General features: G+C 38.4%; 1 protein-coding gene across 1 annotated transcript in view; it reads left to right on the top strand.

The window, feature by feature from the left end:
• The window catches only part of Ttc29 (tetratricopeptide repeat domain 29), a 216,927-nt gene that overhangs the window by 90,718 nt on the left and 101,106 nt on the right, over window positions 1-25,103 (top strand). Inside the window, exons 8-9 of the mRNA XM_048813485.1 lie at window positions 13,991-14,082; window positions 23,732-23,855. Of these exons, the coding sequence (XP_048669442.1) occupies window positions 13,991-14,082; window positions 23,732-23,855 (216 nt within the window). The remainder of the gene's footprint in view (window positions 1-13,990; window positions 14,083-23,731; window positions 23,856-25,103) is intronic.

Genomic DNA, 25,103 nt, shown 5'->3' with positions numbered 1-25,103 from the left:
ATTTCTGCTTCTCCTGCTGACATATCAGATTATAGACAAATCTCTCAGTACCCCCCCACTTTGTAAAATGAAGATGGTATTTATTAATATAGCATGTTGATGAAAATTCCAGTGGAATAGTAAAGAGATAATGGTTTATTGGTCCTTATTATTGTACTGCAAATGATTTAACTATACATTTTTCCTAAATTTAATTAAACATATTCATTTTCCCTATGAGCTTATATTAGCTTACAGCAGAGCGAGTGTTTATTATGTGCATTTTATATGTTTATAATATCATAGATATTAAAAATAAACATTTTCATTTAAAAATATTATGTAAGTAAACATTAATATTTGTCACAAGATTCTAAAGCCAAAATTACTTTTTAATTGTTTATTGTAATAGATGACGTGGGAATGGAGAAGTTGTATCCAGGCAATCATTAAAATCTTCAAAACTGCTTTTAAAAGCACTAGAAAGACCACCAAATGGGCCAGTCATTAAACTTTGTTCAGGTCTCCAAATGACTTTGTTGCATGCCACCATTGTTCCAATCTTGATCCCTTAGAAACAGGACACCCTCTACCAAAAATCTCCAGAAGCCTGGAGCCTGGAGTCTGGCCTGCACAGTGTCATTATCAGGCAGCACCTTGGCAGTGAGGTGGGAGAGTGGGCAGAATGAGAGCATTGGCTCTGAAGCAAGACCACCTGGGTTCAAGGCCTTTTATGACCATTTACTATCCTATGCCCTCGGCCCAGGGGCTCTCTCTATATATATGTGTATGTCTCCCTACTTTTGAAAAGAGGTCAAAGTGATAATAATGCCTACACATGGGGTATTGAGAAGACTAAATTAATCAACATGTGTGGTCTGAAGGACCATCTGTGTTATTCATCCAGAACATAGCTTTGGAGCATCTACTGCAGGCCCTGGGAACACGTCAATAACAAATGGACAAAGGTCTTTGTCCCCATGGAGCTTCCAGCCCATTGGGGGGAAGTTAACCAAGATTAAATATAACAAACCAGCAAATTACATAACATGTTAGAAAAATGATAAAGCCTCGGAGAAACAAGGAAAAAATAAGCAGAAAGATGACTCGGGAGTACCACGTGAGTGGCAGCTGGAGGGAACTTTAAATAGGTGACCAGGAAAGACGGGGAGCCGGTGAGAGAGTGGCCCATGAGGGAAGAACATTCCAGGCAGAGGGACTGGTCAGTGCAGAACTCTTAAGTGGCACTGTGCCTGGGGGCGGGGGCCAGGGAGGCTGCAGAGAAGCAAAAGAGAAGAAGAGAGGTAAAAACCCAAGCCAGAAAGCTAAGGAGTAGGCCATGAAGGGCCTTATGGGCCATTACAAAGCAAGAGACTTTTTCTGAATTAAAAGATGTTCATTGAAAGCAAAGGAGTGTCATAAAAAATATCCACCATTGGTTCTCTTTGGCTTTCACAATTAAGCAGCATGAGGAAAGAGCAGCAGCTGGTAACAGGCCATGCTTTGACCAGGCAGGCCTGTGGGTGACACGTAGAGCACCAGAAGACGTTGGGCTGCAATGTGGATGTCACTCTAGGTGAGTGGAGAATAGCTCTTGGCAACTGATTCAGGAGGCAGCAGGCTGAAGTGAAGGTCAAGGTCAGCGTGAACTCTGGGGGTGATCCAGCAGCCAGGCTCTTGCAGTGCTTAAAAACACAGGGCTCTGAAATCCAATTAACCCTCTTAAAATTTTTTTCTCCTCTACCACTTGACTGTGTATCTTAGAGAAAATTGCTCAGCCTCTCTGCAGTTTATTTCTCTCATTTGTACATTGGCAATATTAATATTTATCCCAAGGGCTCTGAGAAGATTAAATGCACTATGAATATAAAGCACTCTTCACATATAGGTTTTGCTCAATAAATGGTAGTGACTGCCATTGGTAAGTGACAAGCACAAGCCCTAGGGACTGGGGCTCCAGGGACTCCTGACCCAAGCATATTGATGGTGGCAAGGTAGGTCTCCGTTAGTCCAGTAAGTAGGGACCAGGCTAGGCAGCAAGAGATCAAGAAAGAAGCCTAGGACTGTCCCGTGGGCCGGGACACATGTTGGGGGCTTGTTGTCAAGGGACAGGGGAAAAGCCCAGTCATTTTAACAAAAATTAGCAATCAGAATATTATCTATGGCAAATGGTGGTGATGCCAGCCTTCTGCCCTCATAGAACAGGAACAGAAATGGCCCTCTGGGGCACTGAGGCAGCTCTGTCACTAAATGGGGGACCCAGCTGGGGGGATGGCTTGGGAAGGATAACTGGCAAGTTATTCCAGAAATGATCTCTACAATTCCTTCTGGGCTCTATAATTCTCAATTTCTAAGTATTGATGAATAATTTGAAAATGCCAACTATAACGTTAATTTTCTAGTTTATGTTATAAAACCTAAAGCTTACTTTAAGAACGTTAGCAGCAATTTGTTTTGCTATTTTATTTTCATCTCGTATGTTATTCCAGAGCTGATCAAAGGCATTGGTTGCAAAGAATAAAATAAATCACACTTCTAAATAAACCACTAAAGAGTGTTAAATTGATTTAAGTGATTTTGGAAATATTAATATTTAAAACTTCGCTGTCCTATGCCTCTTTATGACTACCTATAGCAATAATAACCACCACTTCACTCTTCCATTCTTCATCTTATAATATTACATAGTAAACTGTGTACAAACATTATATTTTTTCGCATTGGAAGGGAAATGTGGGAGTTCAGTTGCTTATTTATGTTTGAATAGCTTAAATTTTATTCAGTCAATAAAAGTATACTCGATTAATGCTTTATTATGCTGTTTGCATAGGTTGAGGTGAATAAAGTGCAGTGTTTGGTTTTTATTATTAAAGAAAACTTTGCCTCCCCCTCACAACCGTTGGCTGTAAATTTGATTTTAGGCAGCATGTATTTCAGGGTTAGTTCCAGTCTTGAGAAATTTTCCAGCTTCACAGGCTTATCTGAAAATATTCTTAAAATGGCACCAGTGATTTTCAGACTTTAAAAAAAAAATACATAAGGATGGGGAAAGTACGCACAGACCAGAGTATTAAACAGAGTACCCATGAGTGTTCCTCAGTGGGAGGGTTTGGGTACTGGAGGCGCCCCATGCATCATCCACTTTGGCTTGGAGTCATCCGGCTGCACAGTTTGACAGCCAGATAGACGAGTGGAGACACGCTGCGTGATAAAAGCAGCCGAGACATCTGGATCACGGTGCCAGCATTCAAAGGCATTTCTGAGCTGTTCATGCATTTGTACTTACCCAGGTCCCCAGCCTGGTCCAGGGCTCGCTCATCATTCTCCTCTTCAGCCTGTCTTCATCTGCTTTCTGTACGTCAGCAACCTCCCCGATCCTTGACAAGTCACCTCCATCTGCTTATGTGTCAGTGTGGCCCTTCTGCCACAGCACTTGCTGAGCAGCTCTCCAGATGAAGAGCCCCACAGTCCTCCCCGACTCTGCCTCAGCACTGTCTCCCGCCTGTCACTGCTGAGCGCTCTGCGCCACACTAGCTTGTTTTGTCAATAACCATTTATTTGTTGCTGGAGTAGCAGCAGCCATTACATCTGACCTCGCTGTTTCATCAATTATGGATAGATTATTGGATGTGAACATCTGCAAAAGCTTGCTGTTGAACTCACCTCCTGGCTGGGATTAGATAAAGTACTAAACCGTTGTTTATTGTCAGGCCAAGACTCTACTGGGGAGCCGGGGAATTCCAAGAGTAGCAGAGCCCCATCAGAAGTACCAAAAAATTGTTTTGAATCGCCACTGTTTCCCCTAAGACTCCAGCCATTCATTATTCACACTGATTACCAGTGGTTATGAGCTACTTGATAAAAGCTCTTGGCAGTGCCCCATTCCCAACTCCTGCAAAATGGAAATGACTCATAAATTGTTTTCTTGTGTCTTCTCTCACTGTGAGAGGGTAGCAGACGAGCTTCGCCTGTGAGTAAGTGTTCAGACGAGGCCTTTTCTACCATGTTTTATTTTCAAGAAATGTGTTCACGCAGCCTGATAAGAAAGGATGAAACCATGTATCTAAATTAGGGTTTACCGAGTTTACAGGAATAGCGGCCTGTGGCGGAGAGGATATCACATTGTACAGAGAGAATATGCTCAACGTGGTTTTTTCCAGGGCTTTCATGGATTTCTGAAGAAGGGAAACCAGAATGAAATTTTATTGAATCCTGCCTCCAATGAGAAGGAAATCCTTAAAAGGGATTATGAATAGATGATGGTTTTACCGCCAGGGGACACACAAATCTCCTCCTGGTCATCGATTCGTGCAGGAATATAGAAATATTCACAGTATTAGTGCTCATTTAAAACTGCTAGATAGTCACTCAGGAGTGTAGAACACATGCAGAATCTTTCCTCTGAGCCAGAAGCCGTTCAGTCCAAGGTGACCAAGCAGAGGAAGGTGGATAAGTGGCCACCGGGAGGAGGACACTGAGGGAATGGGCTTGTCACCATGCTAGTGATTTTTCACAACATACTTCTCTGCCTCATTTTGCTACCTGTGAAGACAGAAATTGTATTTGTCTCTCATTGCTCTAGGGTAAAATAAAGAGGGGAAAAAAAAAATAAGTTTTGTGCTCCACTCACAGATAGGAAGACTCATTCCACAGGATACCATGACTTGTCGTGTATAGTTCCAGTCCCTGATCCACCCATCCTAAACCTTAGCACAGACTCGTAATAGGGAAACATTTATCTGAGAATGAGAAAACCATGCAAGCACAAGTTTACATTATGAAATTTCATTTCAGTCTTCCTCTAGGAATCTGGCTTGTTTACTGATACTTAAACCCTTAAGGTCAGCTGAGGACAGAAAATGTCCACACACTTTCCATTTATCATAGTTATAAAGTGTCATTTTTTTTCCTTTACTGAGTGAGATAAAAGGCAAAAGTCAATACATACAACAGCTTATTATAGTTAGGTTAATGTTTCTAGGGGCCTTCACTACTGGTACCTTCCAAGGGCTCTGCCATCTTCGTTCAATGTGGACATAAGACTAGGAGCTAGGGGTGCAGTGGACGGTGAGGCACATATGGCCCCTCTCCCCATGGCACTTACCATCTAATTAGAAAGAGTCAAATATTAATAAATATATACATGTGACAACGTGATAAGTGCTCAAATAGAGCAGAGGAGTTGGGGGGGGGGGTGCATGTGCCTGTGTGCGAGCACGGGAAGAGTCAGGAGTAAAGCGAGAAGAGGGATCTGCAAGTCCAAGGGACTGGAGGCAGAAGGAACTGCACTCCCTCCTATCAGCCAGAGGTCTGGCTGGCTGGAGTGAGGAGCCCAGAGTCCTGCACATTCTAGCAAGTTGCAAATGTTGACATTTCTGCATGATCACAGTGAGCGACAACATACATTTGGTTGAATTTGATCTGACAGGCACTTCATTTGGTTCAATTTGCCACCACTGTCTTTAGTTTGCATATGCAACAGAGACCTGATATTATTGGCAATTTTATCACAGGTTTAATGGGATCATTTATCACGCTCACTTTTTAATCCTCAGAGAAACATGACCAAGTGGAGTTTGAGACTTTTAGTTTAAAACAAACACACACCAAAAAAGTTTTTTTTTTTTTAATCATTCTGACAATGAAATTGCCTGTGTCTAGTGGCTTATTTCTCTTGCCATGGAAAGAATTGGCTTAGATTGTCTTTCAGTGATAAACATGAGAGGGACAGGCCTGGAGTAGCTCTCTTGCCATGTTGGCTTAGACAGCGGTTTTATCTCTCTCAGTGCTTCTCTGTTCACTCCATAGGTCCAAGAAAGTGATCCATTCAGATTATGTCAAGTATGAGATGAGTGTAAGGATGCCCTGGCAACGGGCAGGCCATAAGCCTATGAATTCCCAGGAGTAGCAGAAAGTGGGCCTCACAGAGTCCTAGAAGCCTCCTGGGAACCGGAAGAGCTCAGCTGATTGACTCTGTTGACCTCACCATGATTAGTCCATAGACATTCACTCATCATTAAATACCTTCTCACTTCTGCCATTCCTACCTGCTCAGCTGGTCTGGATTTCCTAAGAGCACATGCTGGAACTCAATACTATCATCTTCCACTGAACAGAACTTTTTATATCAGGCCACATCGTAGATCGCTGAACTTCACAAAATTTGACTCCCCTTTGGTCAAGGGCCGCCTAGCAAAATATAAAATATAGCTTCCAGTTGGTTTCCTCCGTTGGGGGTTAAAGACAGGGAAAGTTTTTTTCTCCTTTGAGAAGCTGTAAATATAACTCACATTATAACTGGGCTATACAGGATAAATATTTCCCTGCTTTCAGATTTATAGTATAGAAACTAACAATTGAGAATTAGAATAAAAATTCTTCAAAATATGTCTCTCCTTAACATGGTACAGAACTATAATGACCAATTGTGGAAATGACAGTTTTGAGCAATGTGTTCCAATTTACTATTGAGAAAAACTTTTATTTCTTAACTCTATGTGGAATTCTGTCTCATTAGTTTGAGGTTTGAGAGTCATCTATGTATGGGATGTGTAGAGAGAGAGTTTTAGGTGAAAGAGGATTCTTAAAAATTTTCTGAGATAATTTCTATACTTACAGCTGTTGAAAAATCAGTGTAAACCCATAGCATAGGTAAGATTAATTAGCAATTCTAATTCAAGCTATAAAATATGAGGATAACCTTGAATTTTTATCCAATTCTTAAACATTTCTGACTGTAAAACAGAGCTTTGCAGATTTTGAACAGCTCTGACCTCATGGTATTAATTGCTACTTAATATTAACCAAATATAAATGTAGATTGATTGCTATTATCTATTTACTATCATCTACTCTGATATAGGGACATTTTTGTTGTTTTGGTTTTTGATTTTTATTTATTTATTTATTTTAGTTTTAGATGGACACAATACTTTTGCTTTATTTATATATTTTTTATGTGGTGCTCAGGATCAAACCCAGTGCCTTACACATGCCAGGCAAGTGCTCTACTGCTGGGCCACAACCCCAACCCAGGGGTTCTTTAAGAGCATGCAAGACTCCTTGAATGAGGAAAAGGAAAATAAACTTTCAATTGAATTAAAATGATTCATCATTTTGTTTCTTTAAAAAAAAAAGATTTAAAAGGAGACAAAATAAACTGCTCAGGGATTTTTAAACCAAAGATAAATTATTAAAAGCAAACAAGGCATATCTTAAATTGCTAAGTGTATGAATAGAGAACCCTAAGATCCAAATCATATTTTTGGAAAGTAGAGTGCTAGGCTGTCTGATCCAACCCCTTCATCTTCCAGAATTGAAAACTGGAGCACAAGGTGACCAAGTGACTCAGAGGCCACACAATAAGCTTGTGACACATGAGAAACAAGAACTTGTTTTTTAACACTCAGTCCTTTCTGCCTAGACCATTAAGCCTCCCCACTCTATGTACTGGGCAATGGAAGCAGTCAATGTGTGGCAGATGACCTAAATGACGAGTAATAGATTTCAGGGAGAGTTTGGGATGAGCAATATTAATAATATAAGAGTAGACCACTCCCAACTTAAGAAGTTGGTTTCAGCAGAATGCAAACTATTTAACTACTTTTGTGTATAGTAGTTGCACATCAAGTGTCCTCTATGTTCATTCAAGATAACATTTTTTGTACAAGAGAATTACTGTGTTTGTTGCATATCAGAATCTCTGCCTTGTCATGAAGCACACACAGCCTTAAGTGATGGGAGACCCCCATTTTTGTCATCTTGCACCAGTGCCGATTGCTGGCTCCAGTAAAATACCCCTTAATGCTGTTGCTGCCCAGTCTGGTCCTCCGCCTGCTACTGCAGTGCTTGTCAGAAACCATTAGCTACTGATTTCTTTGACTAATGTTGCAGTTGATTGTCTGAATCATGTTCAGACACTGTAAATGAGGCAGAAACATCCTTTCTGCTCACCAACTGTGAAATGGCTAAAGGGGGCTAGATTGCCAGAAATCAGAATAAATGTATTTCCAATAAGATTTGACAATGATTTTGAGCTCAAGATGGCCAACTTGATACATTTTTTTAAATCTCTATGTTTCTTATTACACAAGTATAAATCTACCATTGCTCCTTTTACCTCAAAGTATCAAGATCAGTGCTGAACTTTTTTTATGAAATGGCACGATTTGAGGTTTGTGTATAACAAAACGTTAGCTATGTTACCTTTTATATAGAAAAAAAGAGGAAAGAGGTTAACAAAAAAGTGGGGTGACCGTAGGCAATGAACTCATAATTTCCCATTTACAGACAAATCTTCCCATTTACAGATGGATGTCCTTCATGGTATTACAGACAATTTTTTGGTCCGGGTGGGTTTTTTAGACTCTTCTAGTACTCTTAGACTTGTGGAGTGAGCTAGAAAACAAGCCTTCAGATGAGGCTAACCTGCAGGGGATCCATGCTCTCTTATTTCAGAGCATCTGTAACTTTATAAGTTTAGGTGGGGGGCAGTGGGGAGGGAAAATGGTCATCTTTCAGTAGTGGAAGTACCATCACCTGGAAATGGATGGATTTGCCTTGTTGCACTACAAAATACAATCTTGGCTAGCAGGTGGGAGTTACAGATTTTGTCTCAGCTTAACCAATAGTTTTCTCTCGTAGCTCTCTGGCAATTGAGTGGCTAGTCTCACAAGGGAATAGTGTCCAATCATGAAAATTGTTCAAGCGAAGGCTAGCTCAGGCTTCTCAACAGTGGCAGTACTCATATTTCATGATGAATAAAATGGGGTATGTGGTGTGCATTGTAAGGCATTTAACGCCAGCCCTGCTCTTGACCCACTAGATGCTGGTAGCACCCACGTCCCCATCATAACAACCTAAAACATCTCCAGATTGCCAAATATCCCCTATCAGGGGCAAAATAGCCCCTTTGCAAGAACTAGGTTTGATAAGCACTAGAGAAAATTAAGCAGCTGCTTCATTCAAGTCCTTAGTAAGTACTTTTAAATACCACGTCTTATTGGAACTTTATAACATCGCTTCAAGGTAACTTTATTAATTTCCCTTTTACACCCAAGGAAAGAGATGAAGTTACTTGACACACGTCACTCAGCTCAGTAGTTGACCTGCTATCTCACCTGGTATTTGAAGAAAAATTGAACACCCAGAGGGAGATTTGATTAATTATCCCAAAAAGTCCTTCGGAAGCCCTGTTTGTGCCCTTCAAGTAGGAGACCCTGAATCAACTGAGGAAGAAAAGGCTACGGGGAGAGGGAGAGAATCAAGTGGAGAAAGGAGTATAGAGAGGAAAAAAATACCAAAAAATATACAAAGCAAAAGAAGGACTAGAGTTCATTGACATTTTTGCAAAATTACAAAATTCCCATCTGAAATGGGCTCGATTCTTGGAGTCCTTTCCTGTGATGGTTTCTATCAGTTATTTTCCCATAGAAGCAGCAGTGATGAGGGTCAGCAATTCATTTAAACTTGATGTCACTGACCTGCATGATCTAGTAGTGTTTGTTTGAGCTTGTGCATGCTCAGTGATACACCAAGAGGAGAAAGAAAGCTATTTTCTCTCCTTTGCCTAGGAAAGAGAACAACCACATAACGTTGTATAAACGTGGAATAATGGGGTGCACCATCTTGAATGTGACATATTTTAACCAAACACATTGACTTGCCCTGAAAGTAAACAGACAAAAAAAATATGAATACAGAAAAATAGCTCTATAAAGAACTACTTTTATGTGAAAGCACACACACAAAAAAATGATAGACCTGCCTTCCCTTCCCAATAAGAATCAAATTCTTTTTTGGAACCAAGATAAATTGCAGGTTGAAAATTTCTCACTTAGTATTATCAATTTTAACTGCCATTTCTTGGTCCACATTACAGGACAAATGAACTTTAAAGCAAACTTTTCTTTTGGATATTGTTACTTTTATGTATTCTGGTGAACCTTTTCTTCTTTCTCTATTCTCTGTTGAGAGCCACAGCCGAAGGGGCCCCAGCAAACTTCCAGCTGCCAGCAAACTTCCAGCTGCCGGCTGATGATTGGCTCACAGCGGCCCCAGCAACATCTAGCTGATTGGCTCCTCGGCCCCAGCAACATCTAGCTGATTGGCTCCTCTGCGGTGATGCTCATTGGGCTGTTTCCCTGCCCTTTCAGACCACGGAGCTGCTCATTGGGGGACTTTTTTGGCTCCGCCCACATGACCCAGCCAATCGGCCTCAACAGCAGGAGGATTGTGGGAGGTGGAGAGAAGCTTGTGTGGGAGAGAGAGGCTTGTGGAAAGCCGGTGGTGGCAGTTGAGGCTCTGAGGGTTTTTCCTGAGAGGCTGTTTTGTTTGGGGTGTGTGGTTCTAAAAATAAAGTTAGTTTCTTTTGACAAGTGGCTCCTGATTGTGCCCAGCCAGACTGCGGCAATTCTCATCTCCAAATGTTTGTCCCTTTCCTAATTACTGACTCAATTCCTGTCATTCCTTTAAAATGCAGACTGAGTTTCTTTTCTTACATGAAGCCTCTCCTGGTTGCAGTGTCTTTGTAGTTCACAACCACCTGGAATTTATTCATTTGATTATTTCATTGCCAACTGTCTCCCTGTCACACCAGGACTTGGGCCTGTGCATTATTGCCTGCTGCTTCCGTAGCACCTAGAACAGTGCTTGGTCCCTGAAAGGCATTCAATGCTTGTGCAGTGGTTTGATGTCCTTGTCTGTATTTTTAGCCCTTGAAACAGAATTCAGGACAATATAATATCAATGACTCTGAGTCGTATTCCTTTGTAAGGTGGTTAAGAGCAGAGATATCTAAGAATCATGACATCTAATGGAATGTACCAGAAGAGGTCTTTGAAGTTCAGGCATTATGAAGAAAGTGATAACTTGAACAAATGAACATAGCATATAGTTAGCTTTACAGGTATCAATCTGCTGTGGCACATTCCCTTCTCCCTGTTTTCCATATTTTCCATACTACAAGATTAGAAGCACATGGTGCCTTTAGAAAACCCCTTTAAACCTTTTTAATCCTTTGCCACACACAATCTGAATTGTTTCATTTCATTTTTTAGATAGCATAAAATACCACCAAGAAGACTGGGGGCAAACAAACATTTTCTTTTTGAAATTGCAACATTCTCTTTGAGTCATTCACATCTAAGTATGAATTAGTTTAATCAACTGCTTTTCTTCTAACACTTAGCAGAAGACATTTCCTGGGGAAATGCAAACACCCAAGCTAAAGGAGATGCCAAAGATTTCAGAATGTTGCTCTTTTTCTCCTCTAGGCAGCAAATGGGAAATGAATTGGAACAGAGTAGCATGAAGGATTCTGGTAGTGACAGGACTTTTCTGTATCTTGATTGTGGTGGTGGTTACACGAATATATGCATGTGATAAAATACATAAAACACACACTCTCATACTCACAAAGTTGGTAAAATCTGAACAAGTCCAGTGCCTTACAACAATGTCAATTCCTGATTGCCATATTATACTCTAATTTTGTAAGAAGTCATAAATGGGGAAAACTGGGGGAAAGTTATACAGGATCTCTTTGTATTACTTCCTACAATTACTTGTGCCTATACAAGTATCTTTAAAAGTTTTTTAAACAAATTTTCTAAAACGGTGTTTTCCTAAGATGATTGACTGGGAAGAGGAGTTTTCCATCTAATTTGCAAAAGTTAGGTCTGGAATGATATCATCATAGTGGTTTAAAGTGAGTATCCACTGTGAAAATGAACTTAAGGGCCACAGTTGCTAGAAAAAAATTTTTTGTCTAAAATGCAGAACAGACAGGAAAGAATTGCAGAAAGGTCAGAAATAGGAAAACAAATGAAGGGAGAAAGAGACATAAATAACAAACCCTTCATTTTCTTCTGCTCCAAGGTACCCTCGTAATTGGTGGTATTTAGCATTGAAAAGGAAAGGGCACAATCAGGTGCTTGATGTTATTCAGGCCTAATATTGTCTTTCTATGCATCCCTTAAAAAAGCTTAATCTCAGACACAAAATTTATTCTGATTCAATTTAAATTCTTAATCTTCTAGAACAAGGATACTTTTCTACTCTCTTTCAGATAAATATATGGAAGTTTGGACATATGGAAGAATAGATGGATGGATAGATGGATGGATGAATGGATGGATAGATAGATAGATAAAGATATCCTGCTCATTTTTTTGTCAGTTGATACTCCATGATAATAAGATTTCCAACTCTGGCAACCTGTCTCAGTTATTGCCTGTACCACAGGGTGGTGAATGCCTTGATACAAGCACATTCTTACACAGGGTCTAATCTTACTGGGACATGATAACACTAATTGCTGAAAAAACAAATGAACTATTTTGGGCACAAGATACAATAATATTCAACTTTTATTTTAGAATGCCATCTAAAATATATATGAAAAAAATTGACCCTAGAAAGTCCCTTCCTAAATATTTTGGTAGTGAGATTCAATAAAGTCTCTTATAAATTCACCAAATTCAGGGGTTCTGCCCCCTACCTCAGCAAAGACTGTGTCAACTCACATAAGGTTAAATCTGGGTGTTGTCAACTATGAGAGGAAGATGGAAAAGGATATTCTCAGGTTTATACAAGACTTTGTTAAGAAGTCTGAAAATAGGAATCAAGGTGAATAATAATGTATATTTCAAAATTGCTTTAAAAACAAGATTTTTACTTTTCTTACCATAAAAAAGTGACAAAAATTATAGAGGTGATGGGTTGTTCACTAGCTTGACTGAATCTTTCCACAAAGTATACATAGATCAGAATGTCACATCCAGGGCTATAAACATGATTATTGTTTGTCATTTAAAACTAAGTGCATTTTTAAAGTCCAAAAGTCCAAAACAATCAAAAGTCCCAGAACAGTCAAACTTTTGAACTTTGCGGGCTTAGCAGGAATTAAACCCCTGGTTTACTGTGTATCCATGAGTAAATTTTAGCTTCATCATAGAACAAGCAGTCATTTGTAAACCACACGAAACCCAAATTTCATGAGGTATCACCATGACCTCCTGAAATTGTTTCCCAAATATTAACTTTACAGAAATGAAGATGAATATCAATCCTGTTTTAAAACTTTAGCTTTATGGTCTGTCTAATTCAGGTAGAAATACACAGGGCATATTTGTCCCCACCCCACCCCCCACCACCAAGAACACTGACTCCCCCTCTCAAATGCCATCATATGACTTCCACTAATTCTTTCTTAGAAAATGTGCAAAAAGGATTTCCATAGAGGTCTTTGGAGATTTCCTGTGTCCTCATGTGTGTAATAGCTTCGGCCAAAGAAAAGGAATTTTGCTTTATGTATTTTTGTATTTGTATGTGTATTTTTCTCTTTCTGGTCACTGAAAAGGCGGGGGGGAGATAGAAAAGAGGAAAATCATACCATCCAGATAATGTCAGTGTTAAATCAAATTAAGATCATATGTTTGGCTGTGGCAGCTGTAATCTTCTAATTATTGAAAACATTATTGGTAATGAAGTACATTTGTAAGAAATATTTTTAATGTATGCTTTGTGCAAGTACACACCGTGAGATATGCATCTAATAAAATGATAGATATAGAAATGGCCCATCACCTAAATTCATGTTTTTCAAAGAGCTATTTATAGAAAGAAAAGTGATATTCAAGCTACCATAGTAGACTATTGTAATCTGCCTTATATTACCATAGATAATACTCCCATCTTTTAAAATAATGTTGTAAACCATTCAATTATTTATTCACACCTAAGTTATATAAATTGGAAGATTTGGGAGGATGCAAGGAACTAATTTTTTTTACAAAAGTGAGACCTCACTGTCATGGCTTCAAGACATTGCCACAAAACAAGTTATACTATAGATAAAAATAAACCAAGCCAACATGAATTTTTAATAAGCAAAAAAAAATTATAGAGACACTAAAAACAGCTATTAATTTTAATCTTTTCTATTATGAAAGGGAACATCAGTGTTTCTGGCTGTGGCTATATGTTCAATATGTATTTCTCTTTCTGATAGGTCCTCAAAGCATACAGCAAAATCTCTACAGACCTACATGATGATCTCAGCCTGGGCAGAGCCTACGAAGCAATCGCCAAGGTCCTACAGAGGTAAGTAAGCACATCCTTGTCTCGCTGTCACTGTGAATCCATTCAACTGTGAAAGACTCAAAATTGTTTGAGGTCTGTCGCTTTCAATGCATTACTGCCTGCTTAAATTTTAAGCAGTGCCCTTCTTAACTGACCCTTTCATCCTAGGTTATTTTAAACCAGTGTCGTATTTAAAAAGGCGCATCTAAACTCTTCTTTGTCTGTCCCTCCTTTGAATTGTTTTCTTTTCGGTTTTTTTTTTTTTTTCTGCACGTTTAGTGCATGACCTTGAATGAAAGGGGGAAAAATCAGGTCACATCTCCCAGGTTAAGAAAGCAGTGAGCGCTCTGTAGTACGCTTCAGTAACTGTGGCTCGCCATAACCTTTCCAGAGCTCTTCTTTAAGGAAAGATTCCATTTATGCTTCAGTCATGCTTCCTCCATTAAGATGTCTCTCCTTGGAGCACATCTGCAAAACCAGTATTCCCAATATTTTCTTTAAAACAGAAAATTTAATCAAAGTGTACCAGAAAAACTTCAGATACATGGTTTTCCATGGAAAACATATGGCTTGCCCTTCATTCATTGCATTGTGATCCTTAGTGGGTCACTTTATAATACCATTATGACTTAACCAAGATAGAATAAATGTAAGAAAAGTTATCTAAGATCCTGGTTTTGCGAATATTATCTTATATAAAAAATACAGCTTTTTATTAATAGTAGTAGTAGTAATATAAATATAGAGTTAAGTTCTAATCTCTTTCCATTTATATTTTGTTGTAAACATATACAGCCAGGTATGGTCATGCACACTTGTGATCCCAGTGACTTGGGAGGCTGAAGAAGGAGGAGAGCAAGTTCAAAGCAATCTTCAGCCACTTGGCAACTTGTGAGGCTCTGTCTCAAAACTAAAATATAAAGGAGAAGGGGATATTGCTCGATGGCAAAGCACCCCTGAATTCAATTCCCACCTCTAAAAGTAAATGAATAAACAAACATATACAGGGTAATGTTTTAAAAAGGTAAAATTGTTATTTGAAAGGCATTTAATGTTTAAATGCCTAAGGAACTTAAAGTAGAATCATTACCTAAGTACCATTGCTAATACAGTAATCACTGCTTAAAATATCTCTACCAATGAAATGGGAGCGGCCCTACAAAGTACCATATGAAACACAGTCATTGCTGGAAAAATGGCTTAGGTAGGAACACAGACATATTTATAAAAAGAGTATAGACATTTCCTGGAGAATGTCAGGGCCAGAGACAGGTAAGGAAGATAAGTGACCTGCAAAGCCTGAAGGCCCTCCAAAATCAGACTGGTAGCTAGACAACCAGCCGTGTTGTCCCTTAGAAGTGTTACTTTAAAATCAATGACCAAGAAGATGGCTTGACTACAAAGAAGAGACAGGGAAGAATTCGGCTTCACGTCTGTTTGGAACAAACCAACTGTGTTCTTTTGCCCTCTTCCCTTGGGTTATTAAATTACTTGACTCTGCTCTTACCAGTGCCCCAAATCAGTAGAGCATGGTTGGATCCCTTGTCTTGTTTTGCAGTGACAAACCTAGCTCAGGCCTGTACAGTTGTATAAATGTATCTCTTGTTTGGAAAATAATTTTTACAAAAATAATATTTCCTTTGTATCTCAGAGTAACTGAAGAGATAAAAAAAAAAAACTCAAGGGAAAATATTTTCTTGTGTGAACATTGGCTGAGCACTTACTATGTCCCAGAACATATGGAATGTGCCTTTGATTATCGATGATGGTCTTTATTTTTGAAACCTCTAGAGGTGTGAAGTTGGTTTCAAAGAGTTCTCACCTGTTTAACTTGTGTGTTTTATCTAGAACATTTTAGTTTCTACCCCAAGATTTGATTGCCTAGTCTGTACAGTCAAAGCTAAGGGAAAACTTGAGCAACTAGCTGGTAAAATTTGACACAGATAATCTAATGCTCTAATTTGGCTACATAAGTATTCTCTGGGGTTTAGAAGTGAGAAAGAATACAGAAATATTTGATGGGAACAGGAAGTTGGGAGTGTTTTGGATGGGGACATATCTTCCAACACACTGAACAACCCAAAGATGTGCCTTAAGGCAAATATATAGTGGACCAAGAAGATTTGTCCCCACTTCACTTTTATACCAAATGAAACTGATTCCACTCATAAGAATGCCTTTCTACTACAGCACAATAAGGCAATCATTGATTTGTGGTAGACATTTTTTTTTTGTGACTGTTGTTTTTGTTACTAGGGATTGAACTCAGGGGCACTGAACCACAAAGCCACATCCCAGCCCTAAATTGTATCATATTTAGAGACAGGGTCTCACTGAGTTGCTTAGTGCCTCACTTTTGCTGAGGCTGGTTTTGAACTCGCGATCCTCCTGCCTCAGCCTCCCAAGCTGCTGGAATTACAGTCATGCACCACTGCACCCAGCCAAGAGTTCTTAATTTTATAACGTTATATACAATGTACAACAGAGCCCAGGGGATGCTTCTTCTGAGGTAATAGTGGGAAAGTGTTCCACGGCCAGAGAATTCCAGTGCAATTTTGCCATTTTGCAGCATTGATGATTGCAGAGGAGTACCCAGGGGAATGCACGCCTGGCATATTCTTTCAACATCTGTGCAGAATAGCTCAAGAGCATGATCTATTGACCGACAAATGTTTTAAAACCAGAAATTCTATACAGGTGGACAGCAGCACCCTGGATGTCTGAGAAGCTTTATTCAAATCCATTAACTAGTAAAATCCTTTAATATAAATTTTGTGATCATTTTTAGAAAATGTTGCTTTGAGGGCTTGATATTCTTCAATAAAGGTGCATGTGCGCACATTCAAACACACAGGCACACGCGTATATATGTATTATCCCTCTCATAGCCCTAAACTGTCCTTCTCAGGGTAGCTGCAACGTGCGAGAAATGGAACACAGCCAAAATGGAGGGAATTATGGTGGCAGCAGCTGAGAAATAAATCAAGCTGTGTGTGAAGCTGAGCATCACCTCTAAATCTCTTTTTCCTAACCTGTACAATTGCACTAGTTTCACTAATGGTAGCCCTACCTCTATAAACATATTTTATCTCTTTAAAGGAAATGGAACCGTATAGCCAGGTCTAGCATTAGTGGGAGTCTAAGGCCATCAGCTGAGTGTTGCATGAAAGGTGAATAAGCTCTGAGGCTAGAAGCTTCTAAAACGGTTATAAGAATTTATACTGAGCCCTCAATTGGAAGACACACCACATTCTCTCAAGACAGAAGATTTGGTGATGTTGAGTTGCCCATTGGTGATGTTAGACCCAGACCTGGTATTATGGAGAAAGGTTTTAATAGTGAACGGGTTTTGCTATTTTCTCTCTTGTTCTGAATAATATTAACTGTACGGAGGTTTAAGCAGCATAACGGACAATGCAGAGTCATAATGTCTCCTGCCCCTTACTTGGAATGCTAGTGAAAAAAAAGACGTGCTGTACTAAAATTGTCTTATGATGCTTCTATAAAAGCCAGAATTATGGCCTATAAAACAAAGAAAAAGTGAGTTGAGAAATTACAAAGTAAATATTATTCTTATGTAGATAGTTCAAGGGAAGAACCCCTCAATTTTCCTTACAGAATCATATACATATTGTATATCTATAAGTATATATAATTATACATATATAAGTGTAATATGTACATATTATATATATTACATATATATATATACACACACACCCTCATTTACTGACTGAGGTAATTCACTTACTGAAATTCCACAATATTTCAACATAATGAGGATGACTATTTAAAAGAATCGAAGGAGGGAAAAAATCCAAAAAATATATACAGAATGTACTGGTCATAACCAGCCCATCTCTGAGTTGATTCCACAGCATTTGCCAATTTTCTTGAGAACTCAAGTTAAATTATTTCCTAGAAAACTTTCCACAGTGGAGATCTTTAAATCAATCAGTACAAAGTTTCAAGTGTGAAAATTACCTTTCTGTCATAGCTGAAAATTAATTTCTTCTTGCTTGAGAGAAATGACACGCCCTAGTAATTTTCATATATTCTTTAAAATGGAACATCCAGGCTTTGATGTGAAATTTCCTAAAAAATGACCAAAAAAAAATACATCCAAACATTTCTATTAATGCATGGAATGAAGAATAGCTTTTTACATTTTCTCCTGTCACTGATCCCATTTGCCTTATCACTTTCATCTGTGGCCCACAAACTTGGTGGCACAATCAACAAACCCCTCAGTGGCTGTTTCATCTCTGCTCTATTTGATTTCTTCTCTCTGAGTAAATGATTAAGTTTTCATGCATTGGTTCAACCAAAATCTATGTTCACTCAACCACATCCTTTATTGATTACTTCTACTGCAAACAGTAGGCCAAGTGTGATATACATAATTGGACAGTTGTCAGGGGACGTGGGTGTTAACGGTCCTGTTTTCCCAGTTGGAACCCGGAATCACCTTGATACACAAATATTCTGCACCGTTTCATTCTCATCCTTTGGACCGAGGAGTCCTGTTCCTCAGAATATATGTTTTTAACTCTCTAAGGTCTGGTTGAATGAATTTAATGATTATACCATATAATATGCTGTTCAAGTTGCACCTGTGCACTGCATATAGAAAACCGGAATTAATATTTGTCTAACATTTTAACCTTGTCCTTGAACTTATACAAATAATCTGTAGCCTTGCTATAGGGGAGTATTTGATTTTTTTTCCCTCCTCTTTCAAGGAAAGACTAGCTTTGAAACCTACTGCTAAATTTTACACTAGGAAACCGTGCAGCCAACACATATTGTTTATATTTCACTTGCTGTGCTAACTTCGCCGGCTACAGAGCTAGACGTTCATTGAGTGGAACATATAATTTATAATGGCAAGACTTTTTCTCTAGCATTGTTTGTTAGAGCAAGTCTCAGGTAATTTGGGATGTTTTGGAGGTCTGTTGCTCCTTGGGGAACAAAGCAACTCAAATCTCCCAGTAACATTTTTATTTATACTATTTTATATTTCTTGTTCACTGAACTCTGTTTTTGTTGTTGTTGTTGATGATGTTTGTGTATGTTTTGATTTAACTATCCTCAGCAGGCCAAACCTAATCCAAAATGTACTTCTGTCACAAATATATCAGCTTTTAGGAACATGAGCATACATAAGCTTTAGTGAGTCCATTTTAGCTAAATGATACTAATATTAATTTTCCCCTAAGGTTCCCTGAAGTGATATGCATCACTCCACTTTTGTCTTCCCTTTTCTCTTGACTATTTGAGTCCAGGAAAATACCTTGAAAAGTTAACATAAATTTGATGAAACATTTTTAGATCTAGAAATATTAGAGTATTTTACATTGTATTATCAGTTTATATATTTTACTTTAATTTTATTTATTAATATTTTATAGCCTTGGGCTCTCTAAATACTTTTTAATTATTCCACAAAACAACATGTAAATTCAAGTAATTAGTGAATCTTTCATATTTTATTCTATGCTTGCATTTATAAATTTCCTCAAATAATTTGTGCATTTTCTGGAGCACTGACCTATGCCTAACTGTAGAAAATTTCTCATAATTTTGTTATGAAAAAGTAAACATGGAATTATTTAAAAAACAGTATTCACAACTTCAGAAAATGTGAAATTCCATTTTATTTCAGATATGTCAATCATTCTTTTACCAATAAGAAAGGAAGAAAAAATGTATTTGATAGCAGCTGATACTTAAATTAACAACAACAACAAAAAATGTTAGTTTTTTTTTTATCCTACCCCTGAGAAAACAGACACCAGGACTTAATGTGTCTGTTTTTTGCAGAGCAGTCACTAAATTATAGTATTTAGTTCTTTGCAAGTAATGCTCAGTTAAATTAAATTTTCTTCTCAGCTCTTAATAGGCAATGTCAAGTAGAGAGCTGTGAATGTGATCACTGTTTATTTCACTGAGAGATAATAATAACAGCTGCCACTTATTGAATCCCTACTGTGTGCCAGGTTATATATTTACACAATTCTTCATCTCACAGCAACTTGAGGTCATTTTAAAAACGAGGAAATGGAAGTTTCCTTTAGTTTCATAACTTTAATATGATCAAAGTTCCTCATGTAAGGGGTCAAGCTAGGATTCACACCTAGATCCCCAACGTCCACCACAACACACAATGGCTTTAAAGTAATCCAGTTTATCGAGGCTGTGGCTCAGTGGTAGTGTGCTTGCCTAGCATGTGTGAGGCACTGGGATCAATCCTCAGCACCACATAAAAGATAAACAAATAAAGGTATTGTGTCCATTTATAACTAAAAATATTTTTAAAAAGTAATCCAATTTATCTTTACAAACATAATACAGTTTATCTGTGAAAATGAATGTTATCACCCAGATGGTTGGAAGTTATGCAAATTGATACCCCTAATCCTCCCCTACCTGTTTCCAATAAACTCCTGTAAAAATGTTTTCTGATTTTTTTATTCAAATCAAACAGTATAAAAGGGGGAAAAAGAGGGAAAGTCTGGGTTCATGCAAAGGAAATGTCCAGGTTTACACCAGTTTAATGCATCATTAGATCCAGATACTCAAGACACCATCTGGTCTCCAGGTCTGTCCATCTCACAGCTCAGTCAGCTGTGTGTTCTCCTTGGGATGGCAAGATTGGTCCCCAGCAGCACGGGACTTACATTCTATAGGGTTAGGGCAACGCTGTGGTCATTTGAGTGAGAGAAGAGTCATGTGAGGTTGCAGGGAAGGGCTGGTGACTATTCAGTCTGTTGTTCAACACCTCAGTGGCTTCATCTATAAAATGGTTGGTGTGGCATTCAAAAGTTAATGCAGATCAGTAAGGGTTCAATCTCCAGCACCACTAAAAAAAAAAAAAAAAGTTTTCTGGCATATTCTTTAGAATAGCCATATTCTTGTGACATATTCTTTAGAATAGCCCCAATAGCATATCACTGTTTGAGATGTAGGTTTGGTCTTATCAATAGCTAAAAGAATTTAGAGGGGCCTGGGTTGTGGCTCAGCAGTAGAGAACTCACCTAGCAAGGCCTGGGTTCCATCCTCAGCACCACATAAAAAATAAAATAAAAGGTATTACGTCCAACTGCAACTAAAAAAATAAATATTTTTTAAAAAAGAATTTGGAGTCACATTTCAAAATCACAGAAATTATATCTCTATGAGAAATTCCATTGTTTGGGACAAAAATTCACTAAATTACTTATGAAAGCTTTGGGGTGCTATCCTGTGAAGAAGCTCCCTACAGAGCATTCCAAAAACGTTCTCAGCTTCTTCATGACATATCATCCTCAAAGATAACCACCTGGAGGGAGCTGCAAGGCTAAGAACATCCGGGAAATTGGACAGGATTAGAAAGGAGAATCAGGGCCAGGAATAGAGATTTGCAGGCAGATGATTATAGGAGGTGGGTCCTGCCACAGCAGCCTCTGAGACCACAGAGGAAGCATGTATTGGAGGGAAGAGGGGGCCTTGGGAAGAACTCTGGAAAGAACCAACTTTGGGTAGGCAGACTGCAGTGCTGGAGATGGACGTCATTACCCTAAGTACATGTATGAGGACACAAATGGTGTGAATATACTTTGTATACAAGCAGAGATATGAAAAATTGGGCTCTATATGTGTCATATGAATTGCAATGCATTCTGCTGTCACACATAACAAATTCAAATTTTAAAAAATGGAAAAAAATAAATAAATAAAAAAAGAAAGAGGGAGGTCTAGAGAGGAGAAGTGAGAGAGTAAAGACTGGCGGATAATGTTAGACGCCGGAGAAGGGGAAACAGTCTGAGAAAGAGGGTCTGGTTAACAACAGTGAGTCCCAAACTCTATGGGGAAGACCCTAGTGAAGTCAAAAGAGGAAGAAAAGTGGCATGTAAATCAGTAAACGCACCAAGCATATTATACGGTTCAAAATTTAAAAGTTGTTTTCCGTGGTAGGTATTACAGTTTTCCAAATTTATATATGTGCTTTGAGATCACCATTACATTCTAGATTTGTCTTTAAAATTCTTTCAGTTGGCCAGGAGTGGGGGCACACACCTGTAATTCCAAAGACTTGGGAGGTTGAGGCAGGAGGATCACAAGTTCAAGGCCAGCCTCAGGAACTTAGCAAGGCCCTAAGAAACATAGCAAGACCCTGTCTCAAAATAAAAATAAAAAGGGATAGGGATGTGGCTCCGTGGTTAAGCACCCCTGGGTTCAATCCCTGGTACCAAAAAAAAAAAAAAAAAATCTTTCAGCTGCCTTTTAAAAAGCAGATTTCCCTTGGAGCACTGGACTTGCTCTTCTGAAGACAGTCAAATGAATGTGCTCCAGGTTTCAAAGCACTATATACAATTCATGGTATTTATCACAGTCAGTCCCATGTGAGAATCTGGGGTTAACTATCATAAATACTATACATTTATCTCTTCAAATTGTCAATGGAACTTGCCAAGGATTACAACCATATTCCCCCCAAAATAACATGTTTTAGTGCATTTTCTAGACTCTTGAAGTCTCTTGATGATACTGAAATATCCAGAAGTGAGTTTAATTATGAATTCCAAACATCATATGGCTCAAGGTCTCACAGTTCACCCTGAGGCTTAGCTCGCATGTGCACTATGTACTTCCCTTATTGAACATTCAACCACTCCCTCATTCAAAAATGTTTAAATGCTTAGTACATGTCAAGCACTCTGCTAGAAATTGTCTTTCTGAGCATTTTACCAAATATATTTCACTTGTATGCATGACTTTAGTGACACCTGAGATTGCATTGCTGAAGGAAGCTTGCAGGAGTACTCTAGCATTCACGTTGTCTAAACTTTCCAATTTAAAAAAAAAAAAAACTTTATTGAGACATAAGTCAGATATTGTACAACTCACCCTTTTAAATTCTACAATTCAGTGGTTTCTAATATATTCACAGAATTGTGTAACCATTAAATGATTGTCTAATTCCAGCACCTTTGCATCACCCTAAAAAGAAATACTGTCCTGATTATTACTCACTTCCTCATCCCCTACTTTCATCTTCTAGCAGCCACTAATCTACTTCTGTCTTCATGAATTTGCCTCTTTGTATAAATGGAATCATACAATAAATAATCTTCTATGTCCAGATTTTTTCATTTCTCATGTGTCAAGTTTCATCCATATTTTAATATATATTAGTACTTCACTCTTTTTAATGACTGAATAATACTCCATTGAATGGATATACTACATTTTGTCAATTGATTCATCAGTTGATAGACATTTGGTTTGTTTCCATTCCTTGGTTATTATAAATAATGCTGCTATGAACATTCATGATGAGTTTTGATGTGGACATATGTTTTTTGTAGGATTTATATATTTTGGAGTAAACTTTCTGGGTCATATGATTCCTCCGTGTTTAAAATTTTTGGAGAACTACCAGATTTATTTCTCACAGCAATTTCATTATTTTACATTCCCATCCATAATGATGAGGGTTTATAAGTTCAAGCTTACTCACTGTATTTTCCAACAAAGACACACATATTAGCAATTTAGTATTTGTACCCTTAATCTTTGTCCTGACAAATCTTCTTGCATGTTCTACAACAAAGACAAAACTATCTTCTTTTCACTATGACGTTAAGTGAGCAGATACTCCAGTGGTTTCTGGTTTTATTTATTCTAGCCAAGGACAGACGACAGAAGCAATTCAATACTTGAAAAAAGTTGTGAACATTACAAAGAACAATTTTCAAAACATAGATGTTGTGAAAGCGAGTACAATGCTTGGGGACATCTATAACGAAAAAGTGAGTATTGGTGTTTCTTGTTTATGGAGAAATTCACAGTTTTAAAAGTCTTTTCCCATTTGATCCTCACCTCCTCACATGGCTGACGCAGAAAGGCCAGGGCTGGACAACACAGTTAACGTGCAAAGCAAGGACTGGGAAAGCAAATACTGCCTCCTCCTCTTCTTCTAGCTCTTAAGTGCCGTGTGGGCTCAGTCCCCACAGGCTCATCAACCTGAGCCATATTCACAGCCAATAAGAACATGGAGTGACTTTGGATTTGGGGATCAATTAAAATATTTGAAGTCAAAGGAACCTCATAATAGCACGGGGCTCTTATCTGGCCACAGGAACCATTCATTCATCTTTCTAGCTCTACATTCTTGGAGCCCAGGTGTGATTCCCCCCAGCTAAGTCCCCCAGGGAGGAAACCACAATCCCAAGAGAGATTCCAAAGAAACCCTAGAATAGAATTTGAACAACAGATTGTCTGTGTGCAAAAATTTAAAAAATATATAAATTTTTTAAAAAACAGGAAGAAGAGGAAAAATCTGCGTTATAATTAATAAATAAAACTATCACACAGTCAAAGGATATAAAATGCACGGATCATATGGACTTTAGATTTATTTTCTTCTGATTTTGTCTTCAGTGACCCAGATTTTCCTTCAGAAATCTTAGGAAAGAAGTTTATTTCTCTAGTTATCATTACTGTTTAAATCATGAATAATAAGATGGGTTGTTTTCCAAGGGTGATTCTGTTCTCCTGCTGTAGACTGTGTCCATCTGTTTGGGGAGGCTGGGTACATAGTGATTAAAAGCATCAACTCTGAAGTCAAACTGCTTGGCTTGTCAGCCCTGCTTGTTCTGCTTTAAGACGTGGGACCTAGGGCAAGTTCCACACCCTGGGGCACCTTGGTTTTATCACCTCATAAGGTGGTTGCAAGAACTGAATTAATACAGGTAAGGCATGGACAGAAGTGCTTTTGAGCGAGAGAGGTAGGTGAGCATCAGCTATTTTGCTATTCTCTCCACTCTTAGTGGTGTCACATAATTGCCCTTATCAGACCCTCAGAGTTAAGCCAGGCCTCCCACATTCTAAGTGGCAGTGCCATTCAAACCCACCACACTGTTCTGTGATTTGCTATAAAATTAACTTGGTTTCAGAACAATTTAGGATTTTTTAAAAAATAAGTTAGAAATTAATTTGAATGAATGAAACTAATGTCCCTTCAGTTCCTGCTTTGGACAGAGTCTTTACAAACGAGG

Source organism: Marmota marmota, unplaced genomic scaffold (genome assembly GCF_001458135.2).
Source record: "Marmota marmota marmota unplaced genomic scaffold, marMar, whole genome shotgun sequence".
NCBI classification, from domain to species: Eukaryota; Metazoa; Chordata; class Mammalia; order Rodentia; family Sciuridae; genus Marmota; species Marmota marmota.
Note: the sequence above shows the minus strand (reverse complement) of the source record. Positions and strands in the feature narration are given on the sequence as shown.